Raw genomic sequence first — 26,541 nt, 5'->3', positions numbered from 1 at the left:
TGTCGCTTAGATCGTTGAGCACAGATAATAACTCGATTTTAATTCGTAAAGTTTCTAATTTTTCGTTTATTTCTTTGATTTCTTATACGCTTACTTATACTTGCCAGAGACTGACTTCAAAGCGCTTTTTGTTTGGAGGGTATTTCTCGGAATTTGACGCTTTAATTACGGATCTTTTTTTAATTGCATTCATATGCTGCGGGCGTTAAAAAGTAGTTTGAAAAGTAGCGCAGAGATGCTGAGATATGGCAACACATTCGCATTAATTTCCAAGCTGCTTCTGTAGTTGCTTGCCATGCTCATCGATCGCAGTGAAGGGCTGGATGTGCGAATAGAAGGCAAGGTATTCTGGAAGTGAATGCGAATTGGATATGAGGCAACTAAAAAAAAAGAAGAAATAGATTCTATTGGCCACACTTGAGTGATCCCATATCAAATGATCTAAGTTTCTGGACATGTTCGTAAATTCTTCTATAAGTCCGTTGGTTTGTAAGCTTTGGTAAAATTAGAAGTAAACTGAACAAATTTAAAGAAACAATAATTATTTTGAGAATAAGGTAAAGTTAAAATTTTGGTTTAGAGTTTTTCAAAGAAAAATATTTTCGATTATTTTAAATATTTTATAATTATTTTTTAAGTTTGTAGCGTCAAGTGTACTATTTAAACTAATATTTCGTTTTTGAGATTTTTTTTTTATCAAAAAAATTTTCTTTTCTGCTTTGAAAAATACGTAAGTACAGCAAATCAGTGCGAAGTACTGCTCTACCGAAACGCGTATATCGATTACGGCTGAAACATGAGCATAGTATTAGCAATTGATAAATAAAAAATCCGAGATGTTTGACAAAAATATGTTTACCGCAAAAGTTTTTAACAGAAAAGTGAAATTGTTTCCCAAAAAATGTTTGATTGTGAAGTTTATTCTTTGTTAAGATTAAAAAGAGAAAACTTCTTTTCTGTATATAAAAAATAATATTACAAAAAAATTGGTTAAAAAAATTAAACAAAAATATTTATAAAAATGTTAAAAGGAACCACCAGAGAATATAGGCCACAACATTCCCACGACCGTCAGTTCTACGTTACCGGAATGACTCAGAATTATATCCTTGTCACTCTCGCACTATACTATATACTGCTACAACAACAACATGCGCCACTTTTTTATACTATATATTGTACAAATATATAAAAGGATATTTTAATAAAAAAATATTTAAAAAAATTATAAAAATGTTAAACGGAACCGAAGATATGTCGCTTTAAAAGCACTACACCAAAAATTTTAATATTAAATAAAACTAAAAATTATTAAATTTATAAATTTTCTTCTTATTATACTCAAACTTACAAATAAACCAGTTTTTGGAAGAATTGAGGGCAATGCTTAAAATACTTAGATCGCATGGAATCGCTCACTTACTTTCACTCATACATATGTACTTATGTACTTGAACTACGTTTTTTTGAAAACATGTAGACAATTATTTTCCCAACGATAATCTCTAGTGGAATACTCTTAGAATTGGCTTTTACAGCTTTGTGCCTTTAGTGTATAAAGTTAACCTCAACGTACAAATGCATGTGTAGTAGATATATGGTATATGTAAGTGTGTAAAATTTATGAAAATTAAAAAAAAAAACCTGTTACGTGCCGCTGCTTAAATCTCTCCAATTCGATTGACTAATTTTGTGCGCACTGTTGTGCTCGCGCGGCTTATTACTTTTCATGTCGTCTTAGTTTATTTTTTTTTTTCATATACTTTTTTTTTAATTTCTCATATTTTTTCTGTTTTACACTTCATTTTTGAATTATTTTATGGTTATTTATTTTCGCTGTGATTTGTTTGCTGCGCCAACGTACTGCGTCGCATTGGCTTTTAAGCATTCGAGCAATTAATAATATTTTTTTTACTCTATTCATAAATATGCATGTTATGGACTCTAATCGATGTGAGTGTGTGCGCATTCTTTTTGACATGGGTTTGCTTGCATGCATTAGCTACTTTCTCATCTGGGCATCTGGTAGCCCTGAGCAAAGCATGTCGCATATTGATTAGGCGTTTGCATGGTCAGTAGGTTGTTCCAAGAGCCATCGATCAGTAGTTCATCTTCACCTATCTACAGTCGCACGGCTGGCTGATATGCTTTTTTGGGGATGGAGCTAAATGATAGTGGTTTGGAAATACTTATTATAAAAGTAGCGAGGTAGCAGATAACTGTAGAGGCTATTTGAAATGTTGTAAAATAATAAAAAAAGCTTAGTTTGCCCTAATTAAAAATGTTTCAAAAACCAAATTTCTCTCCAAATTTTCTAGAAAGCATTAATTTGCACCTTGAAGTACTCTATCTGGATTCACATATTTATGTATATATGTATATGTACATATCTATACTCATAGCAGTTGATTCCCTCTGCGGTCAGGTATGTGGTATATGTGCGTATGTATGCCTGTGTGTCTTAAGATACAAATAGATATATTTTTTCTTACCGATAATCTCGCATACATCCGGTTCAGATAACAGATATCACCGCAAATTATTTTCTCAACACGTAAGATGGTCGCAATGTATAAAAAATTTAAAAATGTTAATATTTCGAAGAAAATGTGCACAGTTCATTGTTTGCACACGCATGTTTACACAGCTTATTAAAAGGGGGAAATCGAAGTTAAAATTGCATATGGACACAGACAGTACATGTGTACACAAGTATATATACTTATATATATATACAGGGTTGGCCATATTAAACTGACCCATGTGATTATTAAAAAAATATGGAAAAAGAAACATTTTTTTGTGTTTCATTGTGAAAAACATTTAATTTAGTTCAAGGAGATTCGTTTACATCACTTTTTGAATATGATATCGCGCAAGTGGTCGCCCTTAGCACATATTTGGATATGTACAGGGTTGGCCATCTTAAACCGACCCATGTGATTATTAAAAAAATATGGAAAAAGAAACATTTTTTTGTGTTTCATTGTGAAAAACATTTAATTTAGTTCAAGGAGATTCGTTTACATCACTTTTTGAATATGATATCGCGCAAGTGGTCGCCCTTAGCTCGTATAGCGTAATGTGCCCGTTTTTCGGCGTTTTCCATAGTTTAGGCCAGCGTCTCGGCCGATATGGCGGCTATTTCCCGTCGGATATTGGCCTTAAGTACGCCTAGTGTCTTTGGCTTGTTGACGTAAACCTTAGATTTCAAATTACAGTAAAAAGTTATAGGGTTACTCAATGGGTCAGTTTAATATGGCCAACCCTGTACATATATATATATGTACGAGTGTATGTTGTAGAAGTCAAGCAATTCAATATACTGATAACATACATATGGAGATCAGGCGCCTTTAATATAAAAAAGCGACGAAAATGGAAAGCTTAAAAGGCTCATTGACAGCGGAAGAGAAACCAGAGATAATTACGGACTGCCATTTTAGAATTCCTTGCATGTCTTATGCGTTTCATTTCAGGTGGCAGGGAATCCCATGTTTCACTTAGCTTAATTTCCAAATAGTTATTTTATTTTAGTATTGGGCTTCTTTGATCTCTTATTAAACAGGGGTTTGTGGTACATAAAGATAAAGTGAGAATTATAGATTTATTTATATAACATATAATGTTTATTTATTTATTTTTTAATTTCAATTATTTTTCTATAAAAATATAATTCATTCTATAACAAACACCAAATTAATTAATCTTTTTTGAAGATTTATAAAAAGTAGATAAAATTTCATTAAAATTTCAAACTTTCTAAAAACAACTTCAGGATGTTCAACTGCAAGACTGAACTGTCCGAAATCATTGTTAAATTTTTATTATACTTTTCGTTAATGGTGCTGCTCATTTTCTCCAATAACGAATGCGCATATTTTGTATGGAGACAGAAAAAAAAAATTATCAAAAATCAACGATTAGTTTAAAATACTCCAACTATGCATATTTTATATTAAAATTAAATGAGCTATAAAACTGCATACCCATTTTTCTTTAAGTCTGAATAAAAATATCGGACTTTTGGTGAAAATTTAATTAATGTCCAAATTCAAAAATATTGAAACATGGACTCAGGTGATTTTTGTTATGAAACTCTATATATATTTTTATAAAACAATAATCCAAATTAATTTGAAAAGAAAAGAACTCTCAAACTTATCATTATGCCACTCAAATACCAAATGTCAATGCAATGCGCACATTGATGGCGCTTCGCCAAAGTTAGGTTATAGTCCGGGAGCCAAGGGTCATTTTGACCTCATCATTTCATGCCGACTGATTTTAGTACTGAAGTACGTGCGTGGGATGCTGCGAAACGTATCGAAAACAATTTGTTAACAACTCATTTAATACCGGCTGAAATTTTTTTTGTGTATTGTTGGCATTTAGTAGAATAAATAAAAAATAGTCAGCTGCGCCGTAGAGGGGGAAAATACGTCAGCTGAACAGGCGAACTTGTAAAATAAATTAAGAAGTAAAACTACTTTATGCCAATTGAAATTTTGAACACATATGAAAATATAACAATGATGGTCAGCTGCGTTTATAGCGGTGGGAAGACCGTCAGCCGAAACAAGAATGTTTCATTGCATTCATACATATCGGCGGCGCGCGGAGTTTTCAATGCTTCGGCTTTGACGTTCACTTTCGTTATTCATGAAAGCTAAATCACAAGTAGAGTCTAGAATTTAACGGTATAAAAACGGAGTCCAAAATCCACCCCTGTCTCCCGGACTATTACGGCTGTTGCCACTCTTCACGAGGGGGCTTCTCTGCTCTTAGGCCTGAAGGCTCACTTCTGTAGACGCAAGCTCTTTCTACTTCCTCCTCGTTCCTGCAGCTGAGACAGAAGTAATTTAAGGGAAACCCCATAATCATCCCATGCGTTCCCATTAGGGAGTGCCCAGTAAGTGCCCAGATACCAACACTGTACTAATGGCAGATCGGATGAGATAGCTGAGGAGACAGTTCTCTTTTCATTCATTCCAGGCCAGACCGGTATATATAGTTAGAACCCAGACCAGGCTACTTTTTTAATTTATAGTGTGGCATATAAGTATATTTAACTGATATCAGCTTTCTTTCTTCATTTCTGTGGTAGTCGAAACTGAGTGCGTCCGCATATCTAAGTTTTATGGAAAGTTTACGGCAAAGTAAAGTGAGTATTTTCAAATTTGCAGAAACTATTTTTACTGCTTACAAAATGTTAACTTTTGTATTCGTAAACCCAAAAGTCTATAGATACCCACATACCGGGATACTTAATCTACAAGTTTTACCGCTCACTATTTACACAAATGAGCCAGAGCTTTTAGTTGAGGTTCCTTCGAATTAGCAAAGCCCCCATAACCACACACACGCACACAGTTACAGTTAAATTCACACATGCTCACCCAGTTAACTATCTTGGAGAAAAAAAGTTTAATTCATACGCAAGCGTAAGAATAATTAATAAGAAAAAATCAAAAGACGACACTACAGCTAACCAAACCAGAAATAATTCAGTGAAAAAAAAAAACAAAAATTGTACATAAGCTAATTGAAAAAATCGTTATAATAATTTTAACAAACAATTTTATTGATTGCGCATTTGCGTACACAGCACATTTTGCCATTTGCCACACATACACTTGCAATATAAATACGTACATATGCATGCTTATATATTTGAATATACAAATATTGATATTGACATGTTTAATATTTGCGCCCGCAAAATGTAACGCATATACATGCAGGCAACGTAGAAAACGGAGGGAATCAGCTAACCCAGCAGTGGACTAGCAGCATAGGAAATTTTCAAATTGTGAACAGCCATAAGAAAAAAATATAAAAAACAAATAAAACAGATATAAAAGTGATTTAAAAAAGTTCGTCTAAATATCTCCCAGCTAACTGCCAACGCTGTGCTCCTGTTATGCCATGGCACCCGTATCAAACTCTTTGATAAGCGAAGCGAAAATTCTTAACACTTGCAAACACTGCAGACAATTATGATAAACACCGATTATGTTAGCGCTCGTATGTGTGTAAGTGATCAAATAGCCAAGGGTCATAACGCATAGTTATGGTTGCTTTCCTGCCGTAACCCTATCGTAGGCAAATCAAAATGATGAATGTCTTCGATAGTTCCCTCAAGCGCTTTATTTACTTTTCTCATACTCATATAAAAAGTGTGCATGTGTATGTGCATACTTACTTTAACATTTTTTTTTATTGAAATTGTCTGCGCAGCTGGGACTACACGATATTAACTACTTTCCAGCTATGCAGATAAGAATGTTAAAGAAAAATGTTTTTGATTAAATTTTGCGCCAACTTATTTTGCTTTCTGTTGAAATAATAAAAAATTTTAATTTTTTTAGGCTAGCAAAGGTATCTGAAAACAATAGCACTGATTGTGTCATAGTCATAGAAGACCTTAATTTTTCTTAGCTGGCACACGTATGTATTGAATACATAGCTGGTTAACCTCCCGAATTATGAAATATATTACGATAAATCATTTACACATGTACGTACATACATATGTATGAGTGTTTGCTTATGCCATAAAAATATGGGACATATGAACTATTTGCCATTCGAAGGCGGCATAAGACTTTAGGCTGGTGATATTCAAAGGGAATAAAACGCTTCTCGCAAATGGGAGTATTAACTTGGACTTAAATTGTCCAAAATATGAATTATGTGAGTCACAGAATATTTTTTGATTAATGATATTTCTAACACAGGATTAATTTCAAAGAAGAATAGCCAATGAAAGGTCTTTTAAAAAAATTATAGGAAGGTTGAAGTACCACTCTTGAAGTCTCCAGGTAGCAAGAAAGCGCCGTCTTGATTAGGACTAACTAGCAGAAAAAAGTGAGTTAGGTAGACCTTTTTTGTCCGTAAAATCTGTCTGCTCTTCAGAGGCGGCATAAAACTGTTGGGCTCTACAGTTTTGGCACAGCTCGAAGATGTACATAATAAATTGATGAAAGAGCTTGATGAATTTCTCATACAGAGGTGGCTACAATAATAGTACAACGACATTTCGCAAAATTTTGACAATTTATTTACCAATAACTTTTTAATAATTTTTATAAAAAATAGGTTATACAGATATACAAAAGAACCATATATGTAGTTCAAAGCTTCACACTTTCTACAAAATTTTAAATTTTTTTTATAAATTTATAAAAATTTCCATTAAATTTCAAACTTAATCAAAATTTTTAGAACCATTTTAGATATACAGTTTTATAGCCCAATGCATAGTTTCAATGCAAAAAGCTATACGTTTAAAGTAGCACAAAATTGGCACTGATTTTTGATAATTTTTTTTATGTCGAGCTTTATTAGCAAAAAACAACTTATTTCAACCAAATTAAAAAAAGTTTAAAAAACTACCAAATTACCAATTTGTTTTATTTTTCTTTAGACTTAGGAATTTTTAATAACAATTATTTTAATTATTGTGCTGTTTTAAATTTTTTTTAAATTTCTTGACGATATTTGTTTTTTTATTTTTTACTTTACTTTTTTTTTTTTTGCTATTGCGCGCGTGCATTTTTGTAGCTATAAAGTATCCTAATACATTTCTAAGACGTAAATTTATACTAAGGTTCATTGAATTTAATAAATTAATAAAACTTAAATAATATAAATAAATTTATAGAGCTAATAAGTACAAAATAATTATATTTAATTTAAATTATTTATCATACAAAATTTAGCTAAAATAACAAAATTATATTAAATGAAATTAATAATTAAGAATTTACTAAATAAATAGATTTAACTAAATTTTTTTTTCATATTTATTAAATTTTAATATTTATTGATAAATAATCCTCTTATTTTTTAATTTAAAAAAATTTTTTTTTTCTTAAATAATATATTTTATAATAATAAGACGTATACTAAGTTAGATCAATAAATATCTATAAAAATAAAAACTGCTTTCGATCCAAGGGTGTTAGAGTTCAGTGTCGAGCATACATTTTAAGTTATTTTTGTAATGGAGTGATGCAAAGAGTATAACCCTTGACTAAGTGGTCGAAAATTGCTATTTGCGAAATACTTATGTCAATCGTTTAATACTCGTATGACCGAAGTTATTTTTTATCATTAAAGTCATATAACTGCCTACTGATTGAGAAAAAAACCTCACTTCTCTTAATACTTGGGTTTTTGATTTCAATTTGTAATGCTAAATATTTCAAAAACCACCTCTAGTTATGACCTTCATTCGAGCTATTTTCTAGATGAAACCACGATTTATATGCCTCCTGCCTCAGTTACTTTCAATATTATATATGTAATTTAGTTCACATTAAGCCGAAATTTACCATATTTATCTTACAAAAAATGCAACACAATATTTAAAAAAATATGTAAAATAACAGGTATTTCATTTATGTTTTGCGCTGATTACCCTTTCGACACATCGACGATATATCTTCATAAAATATTTATTAAGATCTATTAGTATTTGTAAAAATCAAAACAGACTTTCTATTATATTTAACTAACCTGATTCCTAATGTAAATATTTAATATGTTTATACCGAATGCATTTTATTTATGTATGTATATGTATATACTACATTGTTAAACTTATAATTTTTCTCCAAACTAAAATAACAAAAACTGCGAAAAGCTGATAAGAAACTTGCATTCATGCGACTACAAAGAATTTGCTTGTAAACGGCCGTTCAATCTTAATAAATCCATCGAATATTTGAGTGTATCGATGATAAAGCGACATTCCCTCTTTCGTTTCCTCCCCATTTCCCCCTAAAATCTGCTTTGTACAGGCAAGTGTAATACTGAGAGTTAAAAAATCGAATTATAAGCAAAATAACTGACAGTGAACGTTATGCTGTAGGTATTTTAATGATGAAGCCGTGATATGTCAAAACAAATTTTATAGAGTAATGTTGCATTCAAAAATAAATAAAAAAAGTTATAGGTTAAGTGTTTTTTTTTATTTTTATGTTATCAACAAAACGTGTGCATTCGCTCCCGCCGCTAAAGCTTCATCACACAGCGAGGTTAGTTATCTTCCCCATCCAAGTGCCAAGAGTGTGCAGCTGATATTACTTATTTAAAAAAATAAAAAAATAAAATTGACTTGTGTTTACTTGGGTAAGCATTTTTTAGTGTGAACCCTGCCGAGAAATTTACCAGTACAGAACTGGTGCGTTTTTACTTCTAGTCAGATTCAAAACCATGAATACACCTCCTTCTAACTTCAGTGCGTCGCAAACTGTAAAATGTACACTGCAGAATGGTGAATTGTATTTTAGAAAGCATTCAATGCATTTCAAATTAGATACATGTTTTTAGAAACTAATTAAATATACTTCAGAAAAGCCATTTTTACTTCTGGAGCCATTAAATGTATAACATGATTTGTCTATTGTACTTCAGAAAGCATGCGATGTACTGGAAAAGATTTAAAATGAATGTTACTTCCGAATATTTACAAAAGTATGCTAGCCCTTAGTGTCTCAGTAAAAGTTTTTTGACAACATCTTTTTCTTCTGGGGTGACAAATTGCAAGAAAGGTTTTAAGACTAGTTGCCATTTCTATCGACCTCAAATAGTATCTACAAGTAACTAAAAAATTTAAAATAAACAACACAACAGATTCGGGAAGGCTCAGAAATTAATATACACAACTTTTGAGTCCATTTTTAACAACTACCCTGCATTTAGTGATGATTTTCATCAAAACCGCTTGGCACTCAAAGTTTTAGTAAATTAGATCCTATACATTCTAAAAGACCTTCTATGCCACTTCTAAGGGATTCAGAAGCGTAATTCACAATTTTTATACACATAAAACTCTTTCTGAAGTATAGTTCACCATTGCGAAGTAAGTTTTCGTATTTTCAAGCACTTTAAAAGGTATTTAGTGCTATTAGAAAAGGGCACCAGTACAATTTTCCAGTAGATGAGATCTGGTTTATACCTTTTTCGATTACTTTAAGTCAGCTTAAATCGCGCTGCTACAGCTATCGGAATAATCAATGACGCATTAGAGCATTGGTGTACCCAGCAGATCGTAGATTCAATTTTTAGAACAGCCAAAGAAAAATGGTTTGTTTTATCTTACTCTTTACTTTTATTTAATTGAATAGGTTTATATTTTCCTCTTGTTTTGTATTCCAATGCAAATATTGCATAGTAATCACTGTACATTTGCTGAATGCGTAAAAACTAGATCAGCCTCTAGCACGACTCGAAGCGTCTTAATCAAACTCTGTGGACAAACTAATAATTAGACTAATGAAACTAGGGCGTCACACCAACCAAAATTGTAAGTTTTTACACCGGAATTATAAACTGAATTATATTTTAAAATATCGGCCAAAATATTTCGTAAAAATATTATGATTTACGTGAGCTGGGCCAATTTGAAAATACTTTCAAAAATCGAGTTATTTAAAAATAAAATTAGGTTATCGAAATATTTGTTCCAAAAAACTACCTCAGATGACAGAAGTTTAAGTTTAAAAGGTTTGCAGAAAATTGTCTAAAAATAATATCAATGTAATCAAAACAATAAGGCTTTTGAAAGCTCACGAAAAACTTAGTATTCTTCCGAAATATTATGACGGAAGGCTTAAAATATAATAGATTTTATAATTCCGATCGAAATCAGACCTTATTTTTGTTTTTTGTTTTTTTTTTTTTTGTGTGGAGAGTGATTGACCATAGTGCAACCCTTAACATGCCACAAAATACAATAATGCACTCATTTCATACCACTATTCTGTTTTCGGTCAATTTGGCAGAATACCTGTTTGTGTGGCGTCACATTGGTGCAATCTATTTACATGGTTTTTGAGTAACTTCTTGTTCGCATTTGACATTTCCCTCACCCAACCGAATGCAGATCTCTCTAGTAGCGACAAAAATAGCGAAGTAATTCACATTGGCTGAATTGTACTAGTTTCGAATCGAAAAGTTGTTTTTAACTACGTCAGTTTTTTTCCTACAGGGATCGTGTGTTCGTGTACAATGCAGTGTGTATTTTGGAGTTAAAGGGCATGCATTTTTCGTCAACTTGCTTGATATGCGCTCGTAACAGAGTACCCAAATGCACTGTATGAGATATGTACACACACGTAGATGTATAAAAGTACAAATAAGTACATGCACATGCAGCTTTGAACATATCAACCGAAAATCTTCTGATGCTTATCCATTTTAAATGTGCATACACATACGCACCAGGTAAACCAGAGGATTATAAGTATAGGTACGAGTATACGATACCATTTTTTATTACTTTTATTTATTGTATTTGCTCTTGCTTTGTATTTGTTTTATTTTCTTCAGTTAACACTTGAGTCAATATGTATGGAGCAATATACATGTGTTATCCTCTGCTTTTATTTTTTCTATATTTCTTTTTTTATTTTTGTCAATTTAAATGTTTCACTTTTTGACATTTATCAACAGCAGTAAGCCAGAAAGCGAAAAAATCATCGAAGTAAACAAGAAAGATATAAAATAGTATAAATCAAATGAGGGGCAAAGAGTGAAGTGTCGAGCATATGCATACATACAAGAATATATATTCATACGCATTTAATAATGCATGGACCCGCTTATAATTTGCAGCAGTATTAGTGCCGCAAATATGTTGGTATGTAATTGCATCGCAGCAGTTTTCAGATTATTTGTATTGCGGTCGAAATTGAATACTGCATTGTTGTTATTGTTTTTTTCTTTCAATACATAAAAAGTGCAAACTTGCATTTCCCGTTGGTATTCGCTGTTGTAGGAAACTCTAACAAATTAGAGGCTACACACTCGAAATTGCAGTTAAATTTTTGAAAAAATTAAAGCTACACTGTTTCTTTTTTTTTTTTTTAATTATATTTTATTTTTTTATCTGTGAATAATGTTTCTGAACGTATTTCGGTTTGCGAATAACTAAATTTTAAAGTTTTCTTGAAGTCGAGAATGAGAAGTAAAAGTAGTTTTGTTACTCCACGGTAAAATATGCTGCAGTTGCGTGCATCAATTAATTAAGAAAGGTCAGTTAAAATACACATAAACTTTTATGAATAAGTTATATAGTAACTATGAGTAGGATAGTTCTAATGGAGTCTAATTAAATGTAATGCACTTCATTTAATTTAATTTCATTTAAGATAATTTATAAAATATATAATAGTAAATGTGCAAAGACGCAGGAGAAAGAGCATTGCTAACAGAAGTGTACGCGTCAATTATTTATTTAAGAGCAAAAAAGTTTGTTTTTTGAGCGAAAGTTATTTATTTTCTAAATTTTTATTAAGAATTCCTGAAATATTTAAAAATTTATAAAAAACAACAAAAATTTTCTTTGCTGAGCAAAAATGATTTATTTTCAGTAAATCCATACTCCTATCTACAGCCCGCAAAAAAAATATATCACCCACAGTTTTACTAGTATTGACTATAGTTTTTCTTTTTAAAGTTCCTTATTTTCTTTATAAAATTATACAAACAATCATGTAAATCAAATTTCCAACTTTACACAAAAATTAAGCAAATAGGTATAAAAAATGTTCATCAAAATTCAAATTATTTGAATAATAATTAAAAACAAAATTTCGGTACGCAGTTTACATTACAATAAAGAGCAAGTTAGTTTTATTATTTTTTTTTTTTCTTGGACAGTGTTGCGCATTTTTTTTTATTATATGGAGAAAATACGCAATACCATCAGTGAAGAAAAATCAATTAGAATTTTAAGCAACTTCAAAAACTCTTTTTTGTACTAAAATAAAAACTGCTTATTCAAATTTATTTGAAATTCTGATTGAAAATTTTTCGATCTTAATGAAAATGCATCCACTTTTTATAAATCTTGAGCAAAGCGGAAAATTTGGATTTATATGATTTGTTGCTTTTAACTTAGAACTCGGATTTAAAGTTTTTGTGGGAGAAAGAACTATATTTTTATGAAACAATACATGAAGTTAAATAAAAAAGAAATAAAATATATAAACTGATCAAAAAATCCGTTTGCTATAGTTATTAAATGCACTCTATAGAAAATTTAAAAGCATTTCTTAAAGCCTATAAGGGTCTTAAAACCAATTTTGCAGCATATATTCAGAATGTAGTGGCATATATTAAGTGTGTGAAACGAGTTTTTAAGAGTATCTTGTGAGTTGCCATGGTAATTACGTAATTATTTCGTATTTTAATGGATTGCTTGATTTTTGATTTTTTTAACTGAAAGCAAAGTAGTTTATTGGAGCAGTTCAATAGAGGAAGCATATCAAGCATTTTTTGCTTTATTTCCAACCTTAAATATTGAAGAGCAGTCACATGTCGTTTGTCCCAATTCCTTTTGAATTACGCCTTGAGGTTGCAGTCGATCAACCCCAATTTCACTTTAGTGCACCATAACTAAACTCTTAGCGCATTACAAATATTGGCCACCGACTGTAAAGTAAAGAAACTTTTTTAAATTAATTACAAAGGTTGTTTTTATATTTCATTGTTTACTTGCGTCAAAAACAAATAGGCGTCGAGCCGAAAGTTGGGTAAAATATAAATAAATGGAGCGGTCATAAATTACTAAAGCAAGTATAAATAAATAGACAAAGATTGAACTGCATGTAGAAATAAGGTGGAAATGTGAAATGTGCAATCAAGGTGTTACTAACATACTTACATACATACGTATTTATATGCATATAAAGTAAGTTAGTAAAGGCTATTAACTGCATACATATGTATGTACGTCGCTTTCATATCAAACATAAATATTTTTAATTTTAATTTTAGAAGTACCTCCCCAAATGTGTACATAAATATCAAGTCATACAAATTTATGACAGCCACAAACAAAAAAACGCAGTATGACAGCGGTCGAACATGCCCCAAAAACTGAACCCTAATAAATATCAGTAAATAAGATATTAAAGCAAGAGAAAATAAAACAAAACAAATACGACATTTTAAATATAAAAGAAAAACAACAAACAAAATATTAGGCAATATCAAGCAAGCATGAATTGGTAGCTACAGCGACTGACGGCCAGCTAGTCTATTGCTGCTGAACTGCTGCGTGGTACTGATAAGATAAGGAAAGGCGAGAGAACTTCAATAAAGTCTATTTATTTTCACAATGCTTGCAGCGCATTTTAGTACAACACATACAAAAGTACATACATTTCTAAGTAAACTGAAAAAGCCCTGGAAAATATACCCAAATATAACTCCCGCGTTATTTCACGTGTGTCAACTGACTCAGCCAAACGAGTTTTCCTTCAAGCTGCTTATTGTCATGCTAATATTTCCACACTACTTGCAACAGAAGCGACATATTTCTCCAACTTTAATACTGTTGTTATGTATATTTAGCTATTTTATTGATGCCATTCTGGTAGCTACGCAGATTTAGAACACTAAAGATTGATTGCATTTGTTGGCGCGAAAATTCTAAATGAGCACCAAACAATGCGATAATAGGCACACGCACATTTATAAAAAAGGAGTTAACAGACAGAGCCACACATACACACGTAACTACAAGAGTAGAAAATCCCATTTATAGTTTTGTTCACATGCTAAGGCATTTGTTTCTACTTGCAACACCCATTAGGTGACGTCAGTATGCGTTGCACGTACGAAACGGAGTGAACTATGGACATCAGCGTTCGCATACCAATTAGCCGCCGCATGAATGTATTAAAAAATGTATAGATTTTGCATATGAAATTGTATGGGTGTATGTGTGTATGTATGTATGTATGGAAGTATGTTGACTTAGGTGTTGGGGCTGACTTGGCCGACTGCTTGCAGACGGTGCGCAAGTTAGACAGCCAGCAGACATTTAAAGTGTACTGCTTTTGTAGATATGTACATATGTATGTATGTATGCAAGTGTGTACGCTTGCGCCAAAACATGTTGGCATTTAATGACAGCAGCCACCGCTGTGCTGAGTCGAAAAATGTTGCGGGATAATATTGATTTGCTTTTGACAATGCATAAATTTGATTTATTTATGGTTCAGCGAGTGAAAATTTGTCTACGAAAACAATGCAAAGCGGCACAAAAAAACAGAAAGGTTGACTAAAAATAATATGTTAAGAAGCGCTTTGTGTTTAGTTGGTGGCCTTGGAGAGTAAGTTTGTTTTGCCATCAATTTTAATTTTATTCAGTAACAGATGTATTTGTAAAAAATTAAAAAATGAAACAAAGCGAAAAAATAAAATAAAATCAAAAATAAGAAATTAAAAAAAATTAAATAAATTTTATTAATAGAATAAAATACGTCCTTATATGAACCCAATAATAATGCGAAAAATTTCACAGGCAAGTAATCGAATGAAAGCAAATCGCTGAAAGTCCGAAATGCAATGTTGCACAATAAATTTATTTCTAAATAATTTGAAGAAAATATATTTTTGGAAAGGTTTGTTCAAAGCCTACAAAGCAGTACTGATATTAGGAACTTAAGTCAAATGAAAATCACCTCTGTTTGCCCACAAATAAAATACTTGTATTACAAAAATACTGTTATTACAACTATGACGTTTTTCGATATCGAATAATAAAACAAATTATTAAACTGACTACCGCTTACTTATCTAAGCAATGAAGTTAGTTACAGTGAACGAGACGATAAACTTTTCCGAACATTAAAGTCACTTTCAACCTTTCCTCGTTTTCTCATTTTCTTTATAATTTCGAAACTACTGCAAGACTGAAGTAAAACCCTACTATTTAGTCAATCAAAATTGTCTTGAAAGTGCTGGTAATGCAGGCGAACGAAACCTAGTCCTTTGCATCGCTTTCTGTAAATACAATCAAATATATCGACTCCAGAGTTCAATAAGCTTTTTGGAGAACAACTGAGTTTATCGACATAATAAGGTAATCGGTAATGTTAAAAGTGTTTAAGAAAACGGTATATATTGAGCATTTTATTTTGTCTTTAGTGTTTTTTATTTTAGTAAATATTTTAATTGATTTTAATATAATAAAAATAACTCTATTCTATTTTATTTTACTTCAATATATAATTTTTTTCAATTTATTTATTCCTTTGGTTTTCTTACATTCATTTTTCTTTAGTTACTTACTTTTTATTTTATTGTATTTTGTATTTTTATTTTACTTGATTTTAATTCAAATTACTTCTTTTATTTTACTTTTCTTCACTTTAATTGTTTAACATAATTACATTTTTTATATATATTTTTTTAATTTCTTATTTATTTTATTTCTAAAATTTGTTTTTAGTTTTTATTTTATTAACTTTGTTTATTTAATTTCATTATTACATACATATTTCTCCTCGATTTAACATTATTTTAATAAATTTACTTCCTTTACTTTGCTTGATTTTAATTTCATAAACTTTATCCTGTTTAATTTTGTTCACTTAAATTTATTTTTTTATTTATTTTTGATTTTTTTGTAATGTACTTTATTTTATTTGCCGTTACGTTCTTTTAGTTTTTAAATTTCTATTTTAGTTAAATTTTTTATTTTATTTTATTCCTTTTACATATACAGTTTTGTCAATGCTACCGTATTTAACTATATTTTTATTTATGTTATTTAATTTTAATTCAACTAATTCTTTCCTTTTTAACTCCATTCATTTAATTTTTTTCATATAATATATTTTTTTAATTTATTTTATTTTAAATTTTTCAGTGTTTCCGTTTCTTTCATTTTTATATATTTTTTATTTAATTTGACTATATTTTATTACACACTTCGCTTACTTGGCTGTAACTTTACTTGCCCAGTTCTATTTAATTTAATTTTTTTTATTTTTTTAGTTTTATTAATTATTATTATTTATTTCGTTAACTTTTAAATTTTTATTTTATTTCCTTCTCATATAGTTTTTATTTTTATTATTTTATTAATTTTATTGAAATTAATTTTAGTTTAACTTCATGTATTCTATTTTATTTTACTTCATGTAATTTTTTAAATTTTATTTATTTATTTAATTTTTGTGTTTTTTGTCCTTATTTTTTATTTTATAAAATTTTAGTTTACATTTTTTTATTTCACTTGATTTTAATTTAGTTCGTTATATTATATTTTATTGTTCTTCACTCACTTTCTTAAATGTGTTTAATTCGTTTTTGTATTTTACTTTAGTTTCCTTTAATTTTTAAATTAATGTTTATCTCTCTTGATTTATTTTTTTATTTTTTATTTACATAATTTATGGTGCGATATTTTATATTTTGGTCTTTTCTATTTTTCTCTTATTTACTAATTGTTTTTATATTAAATTCCTCACCCCTTATTTAAATAAAATTACAAACTCACTTTTTCCCTTCACGAATTCCGTATGATTGTTCTCGTGATTTTGCGCCAGCACTGACGCACCGTTAACACCACCCGCTCCGCCGTTACCACCCCCACCATTGTGGCGCTTTCTCGCCGCTTGCTGTGAACCGCGGTATCGTTCAGCACGACCATTTTTATAGTTACCACCACTACTGCCGCCCTGTCGAGGATTGCGCGCCGCCAACGCCGAATTAACGGCGCAGCCGGAGAAGTGCAGCACCAGCAGCAGGAGTGGCGTTAATCTCTCCAGCGTAAACCCTTGCATTTTATGCTCAACTACGACAGCAGTAGTGCTGACACGTCAACGGCATTCTACGAAAGCGCGTAATCCAGAGCGAAAGTGAGGCGATGGAGAGGCTGTTATTTAGCTTACTGGAAAACTTCCAACTTTTCTTTGATTTTGGCGATTTCGGAACTCTATTTTTTAAAAATTCAATAGCAAATATTGCACTTCATTCAATTTTTCAAAAACTGAAAAGCTTTTATGTTTCACAGACACGCTCACAATGCGAAAACTACAAATATTGTGTTATATGATTTGCGCATGCGCGCCGATTACAGCCAAAATACACTGCACTGCAATAACTTCCTGTGCTGCTGAAACACGCACGCGCATTTGTCGTTGGTTTGGTTTCGTTTAACTGCAAGCATATACTATTCCGAGCGCGGGCGCGGAAACTTTACGAAACGATGTTAAACTGGTGCGGCGTGACCAGCTTTTTGCAAACTCTTGCGCTACAAACGAGTTTCACGAGCAGCAAGTCACTCCTCGGGAAGTTGTTGTTATGTTCGCCTTTGACTGGGCAGTGGTTGGCGTATTCACTACAACCAACGTACGACAATACCCTTTGCAACGGGTGCTTCTTCTTTTTCAACTCAGCTCGTATGTTTGTATAAATATTCGTGCCGATATGTGGCGTATCTTTTGTTTGTTTTGCAAATTAATTTTTATCACAAATACAGCGCGTTCCAATTAGTTTCATAAGTTTTTGTTTTTCACTTCAATAAACGGCGGAATAACTTTGTTCACGGAATATTTTCGAACTCATTTCAATTTCAGTTCTACATGGCATGAAAATAACGCCGTAATGCACAATTTTCTGAATCCCCACAATAATTAAAAACTTTACTTCAATGCAAAGCAAACACAAATACGCATCTACTAATTGAATCTGTATCAGCAACAAAACCAAGAACAACCACCAGCGGCAACACAAAGCGAAATTTATAATAATTTATTGTTGTTTGTAAATTTAAATTCAAGATAAATTTTTTCATTGGAAAAAATATCAAATGACCGTCCGCGTGCGCTCCGGCGTCTATGTAACAAAACGTTTTACTCTCAACTGAAGTTGGAAATTATTCCAAAAGTTTGGCTCGATAGACCAGTTAGTCCCAGAAAAGGGGCGAATTCAAGCAAACACACACAGTTGCTCACACGCACGCACCAATACACACAGGTATGCAAAGGTATGCCGCATGAAGGCGCAACAAACCAAAGCAGGTAAGAATAAAAATACAAATTTACACGTACACACGTACGAGTGTGCACACAGTTAAGCCAGTCACAGCTGAATTACTCGCCGCAACCGACGACTTCGCCCCGGCTTTACTTTGAGAGTAAACTAACAAAAAGTAACTCAGAAAGAAGGCAACAAAATTGGTACAAACAAAAAACAATAAATAAAATAAAAATCTTCTTTTGCATCAGAGCGCACAGTCTCAAATCAAAGATCACCTCAAAAACTAAAAGTAAATAAGATCTTTTCGGCGAAGCAGCGAATAACGTGACACTGAGAGCGCTCAGGTGTTGTGCAATTGAGCGGCGCTCACCTGAGTAAATATTGAGCGCACTTCGGTTCACGGTTTCTCGTATTGTGCAAGAAATAAAAACACACACACACAAGTACGAACGCGTGCGAGTGTTTATGTGTGTAACAAGAAATCTTGAAGACATTTGCTCGATCTTGAAGTTCTCGCCTTATAAGCTAAGCTGTTTTGTACGTCTGTGCGGCTTCGCGACTGGCGCGTGGGTTTTCGATTTCTTCTTGTCTACCAGCTTTGGTGGTATCTTTCATTTCACACTTCACACTTTTACAGTACGAATGTATGAGTGGGTTTATTGGTAAAAGAACTTACACAGACATTTCACTGCACGGATGTTATTTGTTTTTGTTTGCCAATTTTCTTCAAATGTTTAACGCTATCTAAAACAATCTGCACTGGAGGCGAGTTGCATGTTTAGAACGAGAAGTGCTTTTGTGCATTTGGGAATATGGTTGGGCTGCATGCAGTAGCCTTATGCAATCAGCGCATAGACGACGTGTGTGTGCGCATATAGATAAGTTTGTATGTATGACTAAAAGCACGGCTCGTGCCATGAAATTAAAAATATTGTAACTAGATTGGGATACTGAAATTCGTCATCGGTAAACGAGAATTGTAACTTTTTATAAAAATCTACAAAACAACAGGATATCACCGAAGAAGCTCGGCTAAATTCTCTATCATTTTAAAATGTCATCAGCTCAACAAGCTCATGTTGGTATTTACTTGCTCAACCGTGGAGGTTGTAAACCGATTTTTTCGCTTAAAAATTAGTTTAAGGTCTTCAAAAGAACGAAAAAATAGTTTGTTCTGTAGCAAGAAAATTTGTCTGAACGTTTAATTTTCAATTATAAAGCAGCGCCTCAGGGCACGTAGTTTTCTCAAAGCCGCTTATTTGAAAGTGGTCAGACAAATTACTAGGATTGGTTAAAAATGTTCTCCCTAGAATTAAATTTCATTTAGAAGAGCTTAGATGTTTTTTTTTAATTGAATTTGAACTATCTTTTCTCTAAACAATTTACGGTTCACTTATATATAATTGTCGTTTACACCCTTTTTGAGTATTTGGCCGAGATCCTCCTCCCATCTTGATGTTTTCCATAAAGTGGAACCTACGGTTTTACGTCGCCTCCGAATGGCAGAGGAGCTTTTTCATGGCAGTTTCACTTGTTTGACCAAACATTTAAATATTTTTTTCCAGAAATTTTATAGAAAAGGCTCTATTCACTTCCAAGAACAATAATAAATATATAGATAAACAATTTTTATTTGTTGTTCCGTTGTTTTTACACTGCACAAGAAGTGTGTCTGCCCATGATGGAGTTTAAAAAAATGCGATTTCGAAAATTGACTCTGTCTCCCGAATCACCCAATAGAATAAAATGTTTGAAAAGAAATAGCACTACTTAATTATTTTAATTTCTTTTGGCCAACCACCCAAATCTTGAGATTATAGCCACTTTTACCATAGTCACAGTCTTACATAAAAAACAATAAAGCAGTGTAATATAAGATTTCTCTACTCCGGCTATCCCAATATGTATGCTAATCGAATCAGTATTCATTAAAGTGGCAAGTTTTCGTACCAGCAAAACTGATATTTCGATATGAAATGCTTTTGGTTTACACATTTCGTGCCGCAATTGTTTTCTTTTCTTATTCACTACTCAATGAATATCAGCAAGTGTGACTTTAACTAGTTTCCACATTCAATTGCTTTGACACCGCTCGATTTTTTTCTACTTTTTCTCCTGCTCTGATACTGAAAACCAAAGGTTTTATATCAATCAACGAAGGATGAAACATTCTTTCAACGCCAATCTCTGATAGAAAATAAGTGCCATAACGACTAAAGCATTTGCAAAAGTGAGATGGAAAATATTCTAAAATGAGAATTTTACGTTACTTTATTCGTATACTCGTAGTACAGACTGCTTCCATGCCCTATTTCACATTCAAAAAATATTGTAAACAAATTTCCTTGAACCACAGTATTGGTTTTTGGTGCTTGTACAGTTAATTTTGGTTTTTTGTCATTGCTTGCCTAACATAGTTCACCTTGTAAATTTTGAAATCGTCATCGAAAGTGGAATTGTTATTTGAGGCATTCTAGCGTATTTTATTACAAATGCTTTTATACACAATTGAATATTTGAATTGAAAATTAGTTTTTATTGCATAATTTTTATTTGATTTAAGAGTGCCTCGTTTAAATTTTCTTTGTGTTTTAATTAAATTCGCAGTAATTCGTAAACATGAGCTTAGAATTGAAAATGTTGATATTTTTAGTTTGAGTATACAAGAAATGTTTGTAAAGTCTTTCAGAAGTGCATAATTCCTGGATGGCTCTTTTTATGTCATCTTGGATATTTGTCAAAGAGACAGATGAAACTTGAAACTTATTATGAAAATAATAATAATTCGGCCGCCGTAGCCGAATGGATTGGTGCGTGATTACCATTCGGAATTCACAGAGAAATCGTTGGTTCGAATCTCGGTGAAAGCAAAATTAATAAAAAAAAAACATTTTTCTAATAGCGGTCGCCCCTCGGCAGGCAATGGCAAACCTCCGAGTGTATTTCTGCCATGAAAAAGCTCCTCATAAAAATATCTGCCGTTCGGAGTCGGCTTGAAACTGTAGGTCCCTCCATTTGTGGAACAACATCAAGATGCACACCACAAATAGGAGGAGGAGCTCGGCCAAACACCTAACAGAAGTGTACGCGCCAATTATTTATTTATTTTTATTATGAAAATGGTCGATCTTTAAGAACAAGAACGTAAAATTCGTAATTTTTGGGTGAGTCCGACTTAGTCGACAATTCTTCAAACTTCAAGAAAGTGGTTCTCTCGAGGATAGTAAAAGGACTGGCAGACCAAACACTGGGGTGCTGTTGAGAATATTGCTGCCATAGACCAAAGTGTTGCTGAACAACCTTCACCATCGATAACTCGACGTTCGAAATGAATTGCCTCTTTGGCGGGTTTTACCGGGAGACGTACGCATTCTGGACATTTAAATGATGCTATTTTTCACGTATGATTCTTAAGAGCCCTATTTTTAATAAAAATAGTGAAACCCGAAATAACCTTAACTTTTACATGTTTTATTTTAAAATAATATCTAGGCGCGTCCTTTGAAGGCGCCTTTGTAACCGCCATGATCGCAAACATTTGTATAGAGTTTAGACTGTTTTTTTACCAGCAATAATCGTGTACATACATATACCAGCATCTAAGATAACAACTCAGAGCATCTATTATTTATTAACACATAACTGTGAGAACATACACTTGGGATCCTATACAAATACATTGAAATTATAATACATGACAAAGATAAACAGACTGACGCCAATCGAAGGATAATCAACTCACCAATGACGACAAAATCCTGGCCAAACTCTCACATCTGTACAAACAAACACATGTAGGTATGTAAACACAATATTTGCGTGCCAAAGATTACCTCGAAGAGATATTCAGCACCACAAAAGTCATCAGTTATTCGCATCTCTTACCTGGAATGAGAGAAAAGAAGGGAATAAAACATTAATAACCAGCAATAAATAACAAATAAATATTGAATAATTAAGCACATTCCTAAAGTGGATAACAGCAGTGCTCCAAACGCCCGAGAACAGTTTAATGATGTGAGACAAACGGCAGCGACTTACCGACCACGGGGTGGAGAGGTCAGCGGAGAGATGTGCCAGGCTTATACATGCATATTCAAGTGCATATGTTTGTATGTACCTATGTATGTATGCAGATATCTATATCTATACGTATGTAGGCTTAACTTCACCTCTCCACAATGCAATCTTAAAGATTACAAATTAGATTTAAAATCTACTAGCGCGACACACGCTCAGATGTGCTTGCTGCTGTACCACCGAAAAAAAGATGCGCGGGCATCAAATTTCATCAACAGTAATGCCAACAGCAACAATGTATGGCGACAATAAAAACCACGACGAAAACGAAGATGACAACCTTCACCTGTCCCATGTCGAACATGGGTTGCCACAAATCGATGCACAGACAAAGAGGCAGGCAAGCTGCTAGAGGCTAACCAAGCGAACAAATGTGGAATGACAGACAGCATTGCATACGCGGTACGTCAGCCAGGTAGGCTGTAGGTTTACCACCCGCTGAAAGACCGATCAGCTTGAACGTTAGCCAGTCTGTACGTTAGCCGCTGTGCACTGAGCCGTACATAAAACTAATAACGTGCAATGCGAATTCTGTGAAAATCCTTTACGACCCCAAAAACAAACTACGAAAAATATTCTCTGTATTTGACATGAAATGCTGGAGTTGCCGCACTCTGCTGTGTTTGCTGCGTAGCTCACTAAAGTCAAAAATTCTACTTTATTGATTTTATGGTTGTTACCAAACGCGCTGGCAACGCCTTTAGCCATACCTTCACCAATAGCGACAATTGTTGGGCGCGGCAGGTGTCGGCAGCGCGGTGTGAAGTTGTCCAATGTCATGTAGCATGCAACATATGTACAAGTGTATATCCATCAGAGGTGTTGCATTGTCTTGCTGCACCTAATCCCTCGCCTATTGTTTAAGCTAGATTTTTTTATATTTGTTTTAGCCATATTTAGTTGTACAAAATGCTTTCGAATTGGTCATTTCTATTGCTTATTTTATGTAGAATAGCCAAGGGAAGCGAATGCAATAAGTAGTTGGGCATTATACTTCAAGTGGATTTCTCACGTGAGGTACTTGAAGGAACAAAGGTAACACTTGAGTAGCTGTCTGGGCGCCATTTGGCTTAGAAGAGATATATTTTTTTTACAAATTTGGGTGTGCAAGGGTGCGTGTATTGAGGAGTAACCAAATAGTGGCAAAAAAGCAATAGGCAAAAAAAATTTAGTTGAAAATTTAGTTCTTATATAAGAATCAAAATTGGATATGAAAAAATGTAGTTTGCCCATTCCACGATGCTATAGTGAAAAGGAACTTTTGAAATGATCGAAGTAGTGGCGGTTATAGATATAGAAGAGTAGTTCAAACAGTTTTCAGCCAAACACAAAATTCTGACAAAAAACACAAAAAAGTAAAATTTGTAGAAAAAACATTTCATTTTCAAAATGGTCTGCTTACGAGCAACAACTCGCTTAAGAGTTTTCATCGGTATGTTCAGGACTATGGTAGTATGACATGGAATACATACCGCTTAAGTCAGGACATAATAGAGTAATTGACGCAGTTCGAGATGGATGAGTGGAGAATTTACAAAGCTTTGTTTCTTATGATGTGGTAATTTAAACGGAATTCATATTTTGCAAAGAGCTAGCATTTCCCAAAGAGTTACAACAGGGAGAATAATTGGATAGTCCCGACGCGATCGGTAGCATTATTTCATTATAAAAAAGTTGGGATTGACGGAACTTGTTTCCAATGAGCCGAGCTTCCCCTGGATGGATGAAGTGTCCAGAGGAGGCTTAGCAAAACACAGTATCAGCATGAAAAAGCTCCTCATAAAAAACCATCTGCCGGAATTGGCTTAAAACTGTAGGTCCTTCCATTTGAGGAACAACAACAAGACGCGCGCTACAAATAGGAGGAGGACTTCGGCCAAACACCTAACAGAATTGTATGTGCCAATTATTTATTTCTTTTTAACAAAATAGTTTCATATTGGCGAAGCTTCGCAACTTCGCGATCGGTTTTAAATTTAACAATTAATTCCCAAAATAAAATCTGGGATTAGGTGAAATAATTTCTTGTTTTAATATTAGACTTGGAATTTCCGCTAATAACTTCTATCTGTACCATTATTTACATTCAAATATTAATTAAAATTAATTTTTTAAACCGTTCGCAGTTTGTTTCCATTTCAGTAAAAAATACTTTTTTGCTATCATTTTTACCAAAAAGGTAAAATAAATTCTTCCTAAATACAACCTTTTGTAAGGGAGTGTCAAAAATTGAATGTCACTAGTGAGCAAACCTTAATTAATTGAATTAATTCGACAAATTTTCATCAAAATATCAAACTTTTCAATCACAATTGAAAACAAAAAAATTAGGTCCTCAATTTTATACTTCATTACATTTTAGTAAGTGAGAGTTTGAAGTGATTCCATATTTTCATTGACTTTCGATAATTTTTTCTCCAAATATTATTGCGTATTTTCTCCACATAAAAAAAAATCGTGTATTCATACTGTTGTTGATCATTAAGCTCAATGACTAACAAATAATTTGGAGATATTACTAATACTCGAAGAAGAAGAAGATTTGGAGAAACTGATATTCGAAACTTATCGTATAAACAACATGGAGATAGTTCCCGATATTAGTGCCTTTACCGGATCAATGGAAAGCCAACATGAATGATATTTGAGGAATGTAATCGAACTGCAGAGCTCGATCGAAACTGGATTAAGGAATTATAAAAGACAGCTTACCACTAAAGAGAAATGGGTCCATTGATAGAAAATCAAAACTAACCAATACTCAATGACGCTTTTCAGGTGCGTCAAAACTCGAAAAAATACCAACAAATACTCAATACAAAATTTTGTTAACTTTTTTACTGTTTCACGTTGAATTGTGTCTTAAGAATTTCTTCTGCCAATCCAGTAAATAGAAAGTATTGTGTTATTTACGCGTACTGAAGCAGTTGAGGGAGAAGCTTCATCGCACGCTGCTGGAATTGTTGATAAGCATCTGATGATCTCTTTAACTCGACGATGCCCTGACTAACACATTTCATGTTGCCTGCGTCCATTTGACCGAAATGCCTACACGCAAACTCCATATTCACTTCTTGAATTTCCCATAACGCATGTTAGCACTTCACAAAGAATTCGCATAAGGAGCTGAAGAGAATTCCAAAATCGGTCTATGAAAAGTGTTTCGCAGATTGGAAGGAGCAATTTATTATTTTTACCGATTACCATGGCAATACTTTGGAAGATGGCTTAGACGGAGTAAGGGAACCGAGGAAACTATTGGTGTTCGATATTCGTTCATTCTTATTCGACATTCGTTCAGAATTTATAGATGTTACCCGGTTTTTTTCCCACCCTTGTAGGGATCAATGAAAGTTGAATTGTTATTTGAAATAGGCCGCCTTTAAATGTTATGAATTTCGTTAGCCGAGCCAAGTTTTTTGAGTCAATTCAAGAAATGTATATATAATAAAAAATAAAAGCTCTCAACTATCGAGAGGGGATAAAAACCATCGATAGTAATACGAAAAGTAAAAAATTCCATGCATCGCTAGTTTCACAGCTATACCTTTGGTCCACTCGTTTACTCGTAAAGTTTGTGAGCGTACCCCAGTGCGGTGCGGCTAATCATCTGTTGAGCCTTGTGGTTTATTGGCTGTGGTAGCAGTGTAGGCTCTTAATTCACCATTT

The 26,541-nt window shown here is 32.8% G+C and overlaps 1 protein-coding gene across 1 annotated transcript in view; it reads right to left on the bottom strand.

The window, feature by feature from the left end:
* The window catches only part of LOC129243729 (epidermal growth factor receptor), a 58,055-nt gene extending 39,430 nt beyond the window's left edge, over window positions 1-18,625 (bottom strand). Inside the window, exon 1 of the mRNA XM_054880974.1 lies at window positions 17,309-18,625. Coding sequence (XP_054736949.1) covers window positions 17,309-17,594 — 286 coding nt within the window. The 5' untranslated portion in view covers window positions 17,595-18,625. The remainder of the gene's footprint in view (window positions 1-17,308) is intronic.
* Between the last annotated feature and the right edge of the window lie 7,916 nt (window positions 18,626-26,541).

Source organism: Anastrepha obliqua, chromosome 4 (assembly GCF_027943255.1).
Source record: "Anastrepha obliqua isolate idAnaObli1 chromosome 4, idAnaObli1_1.0, whole genome shotgun sequence".
Classification (NCBI taxonomy): Eukaryota; Metazoa; Arthropoda; class Insecta; order Diptera; family Tephritidae; genus Anastrepha; species Anastrepha obliqua.
Note: the sequence above shows the minus strand (reverse complement) of the source record. Positions and strands in the feature narration are given on the sequence as shown.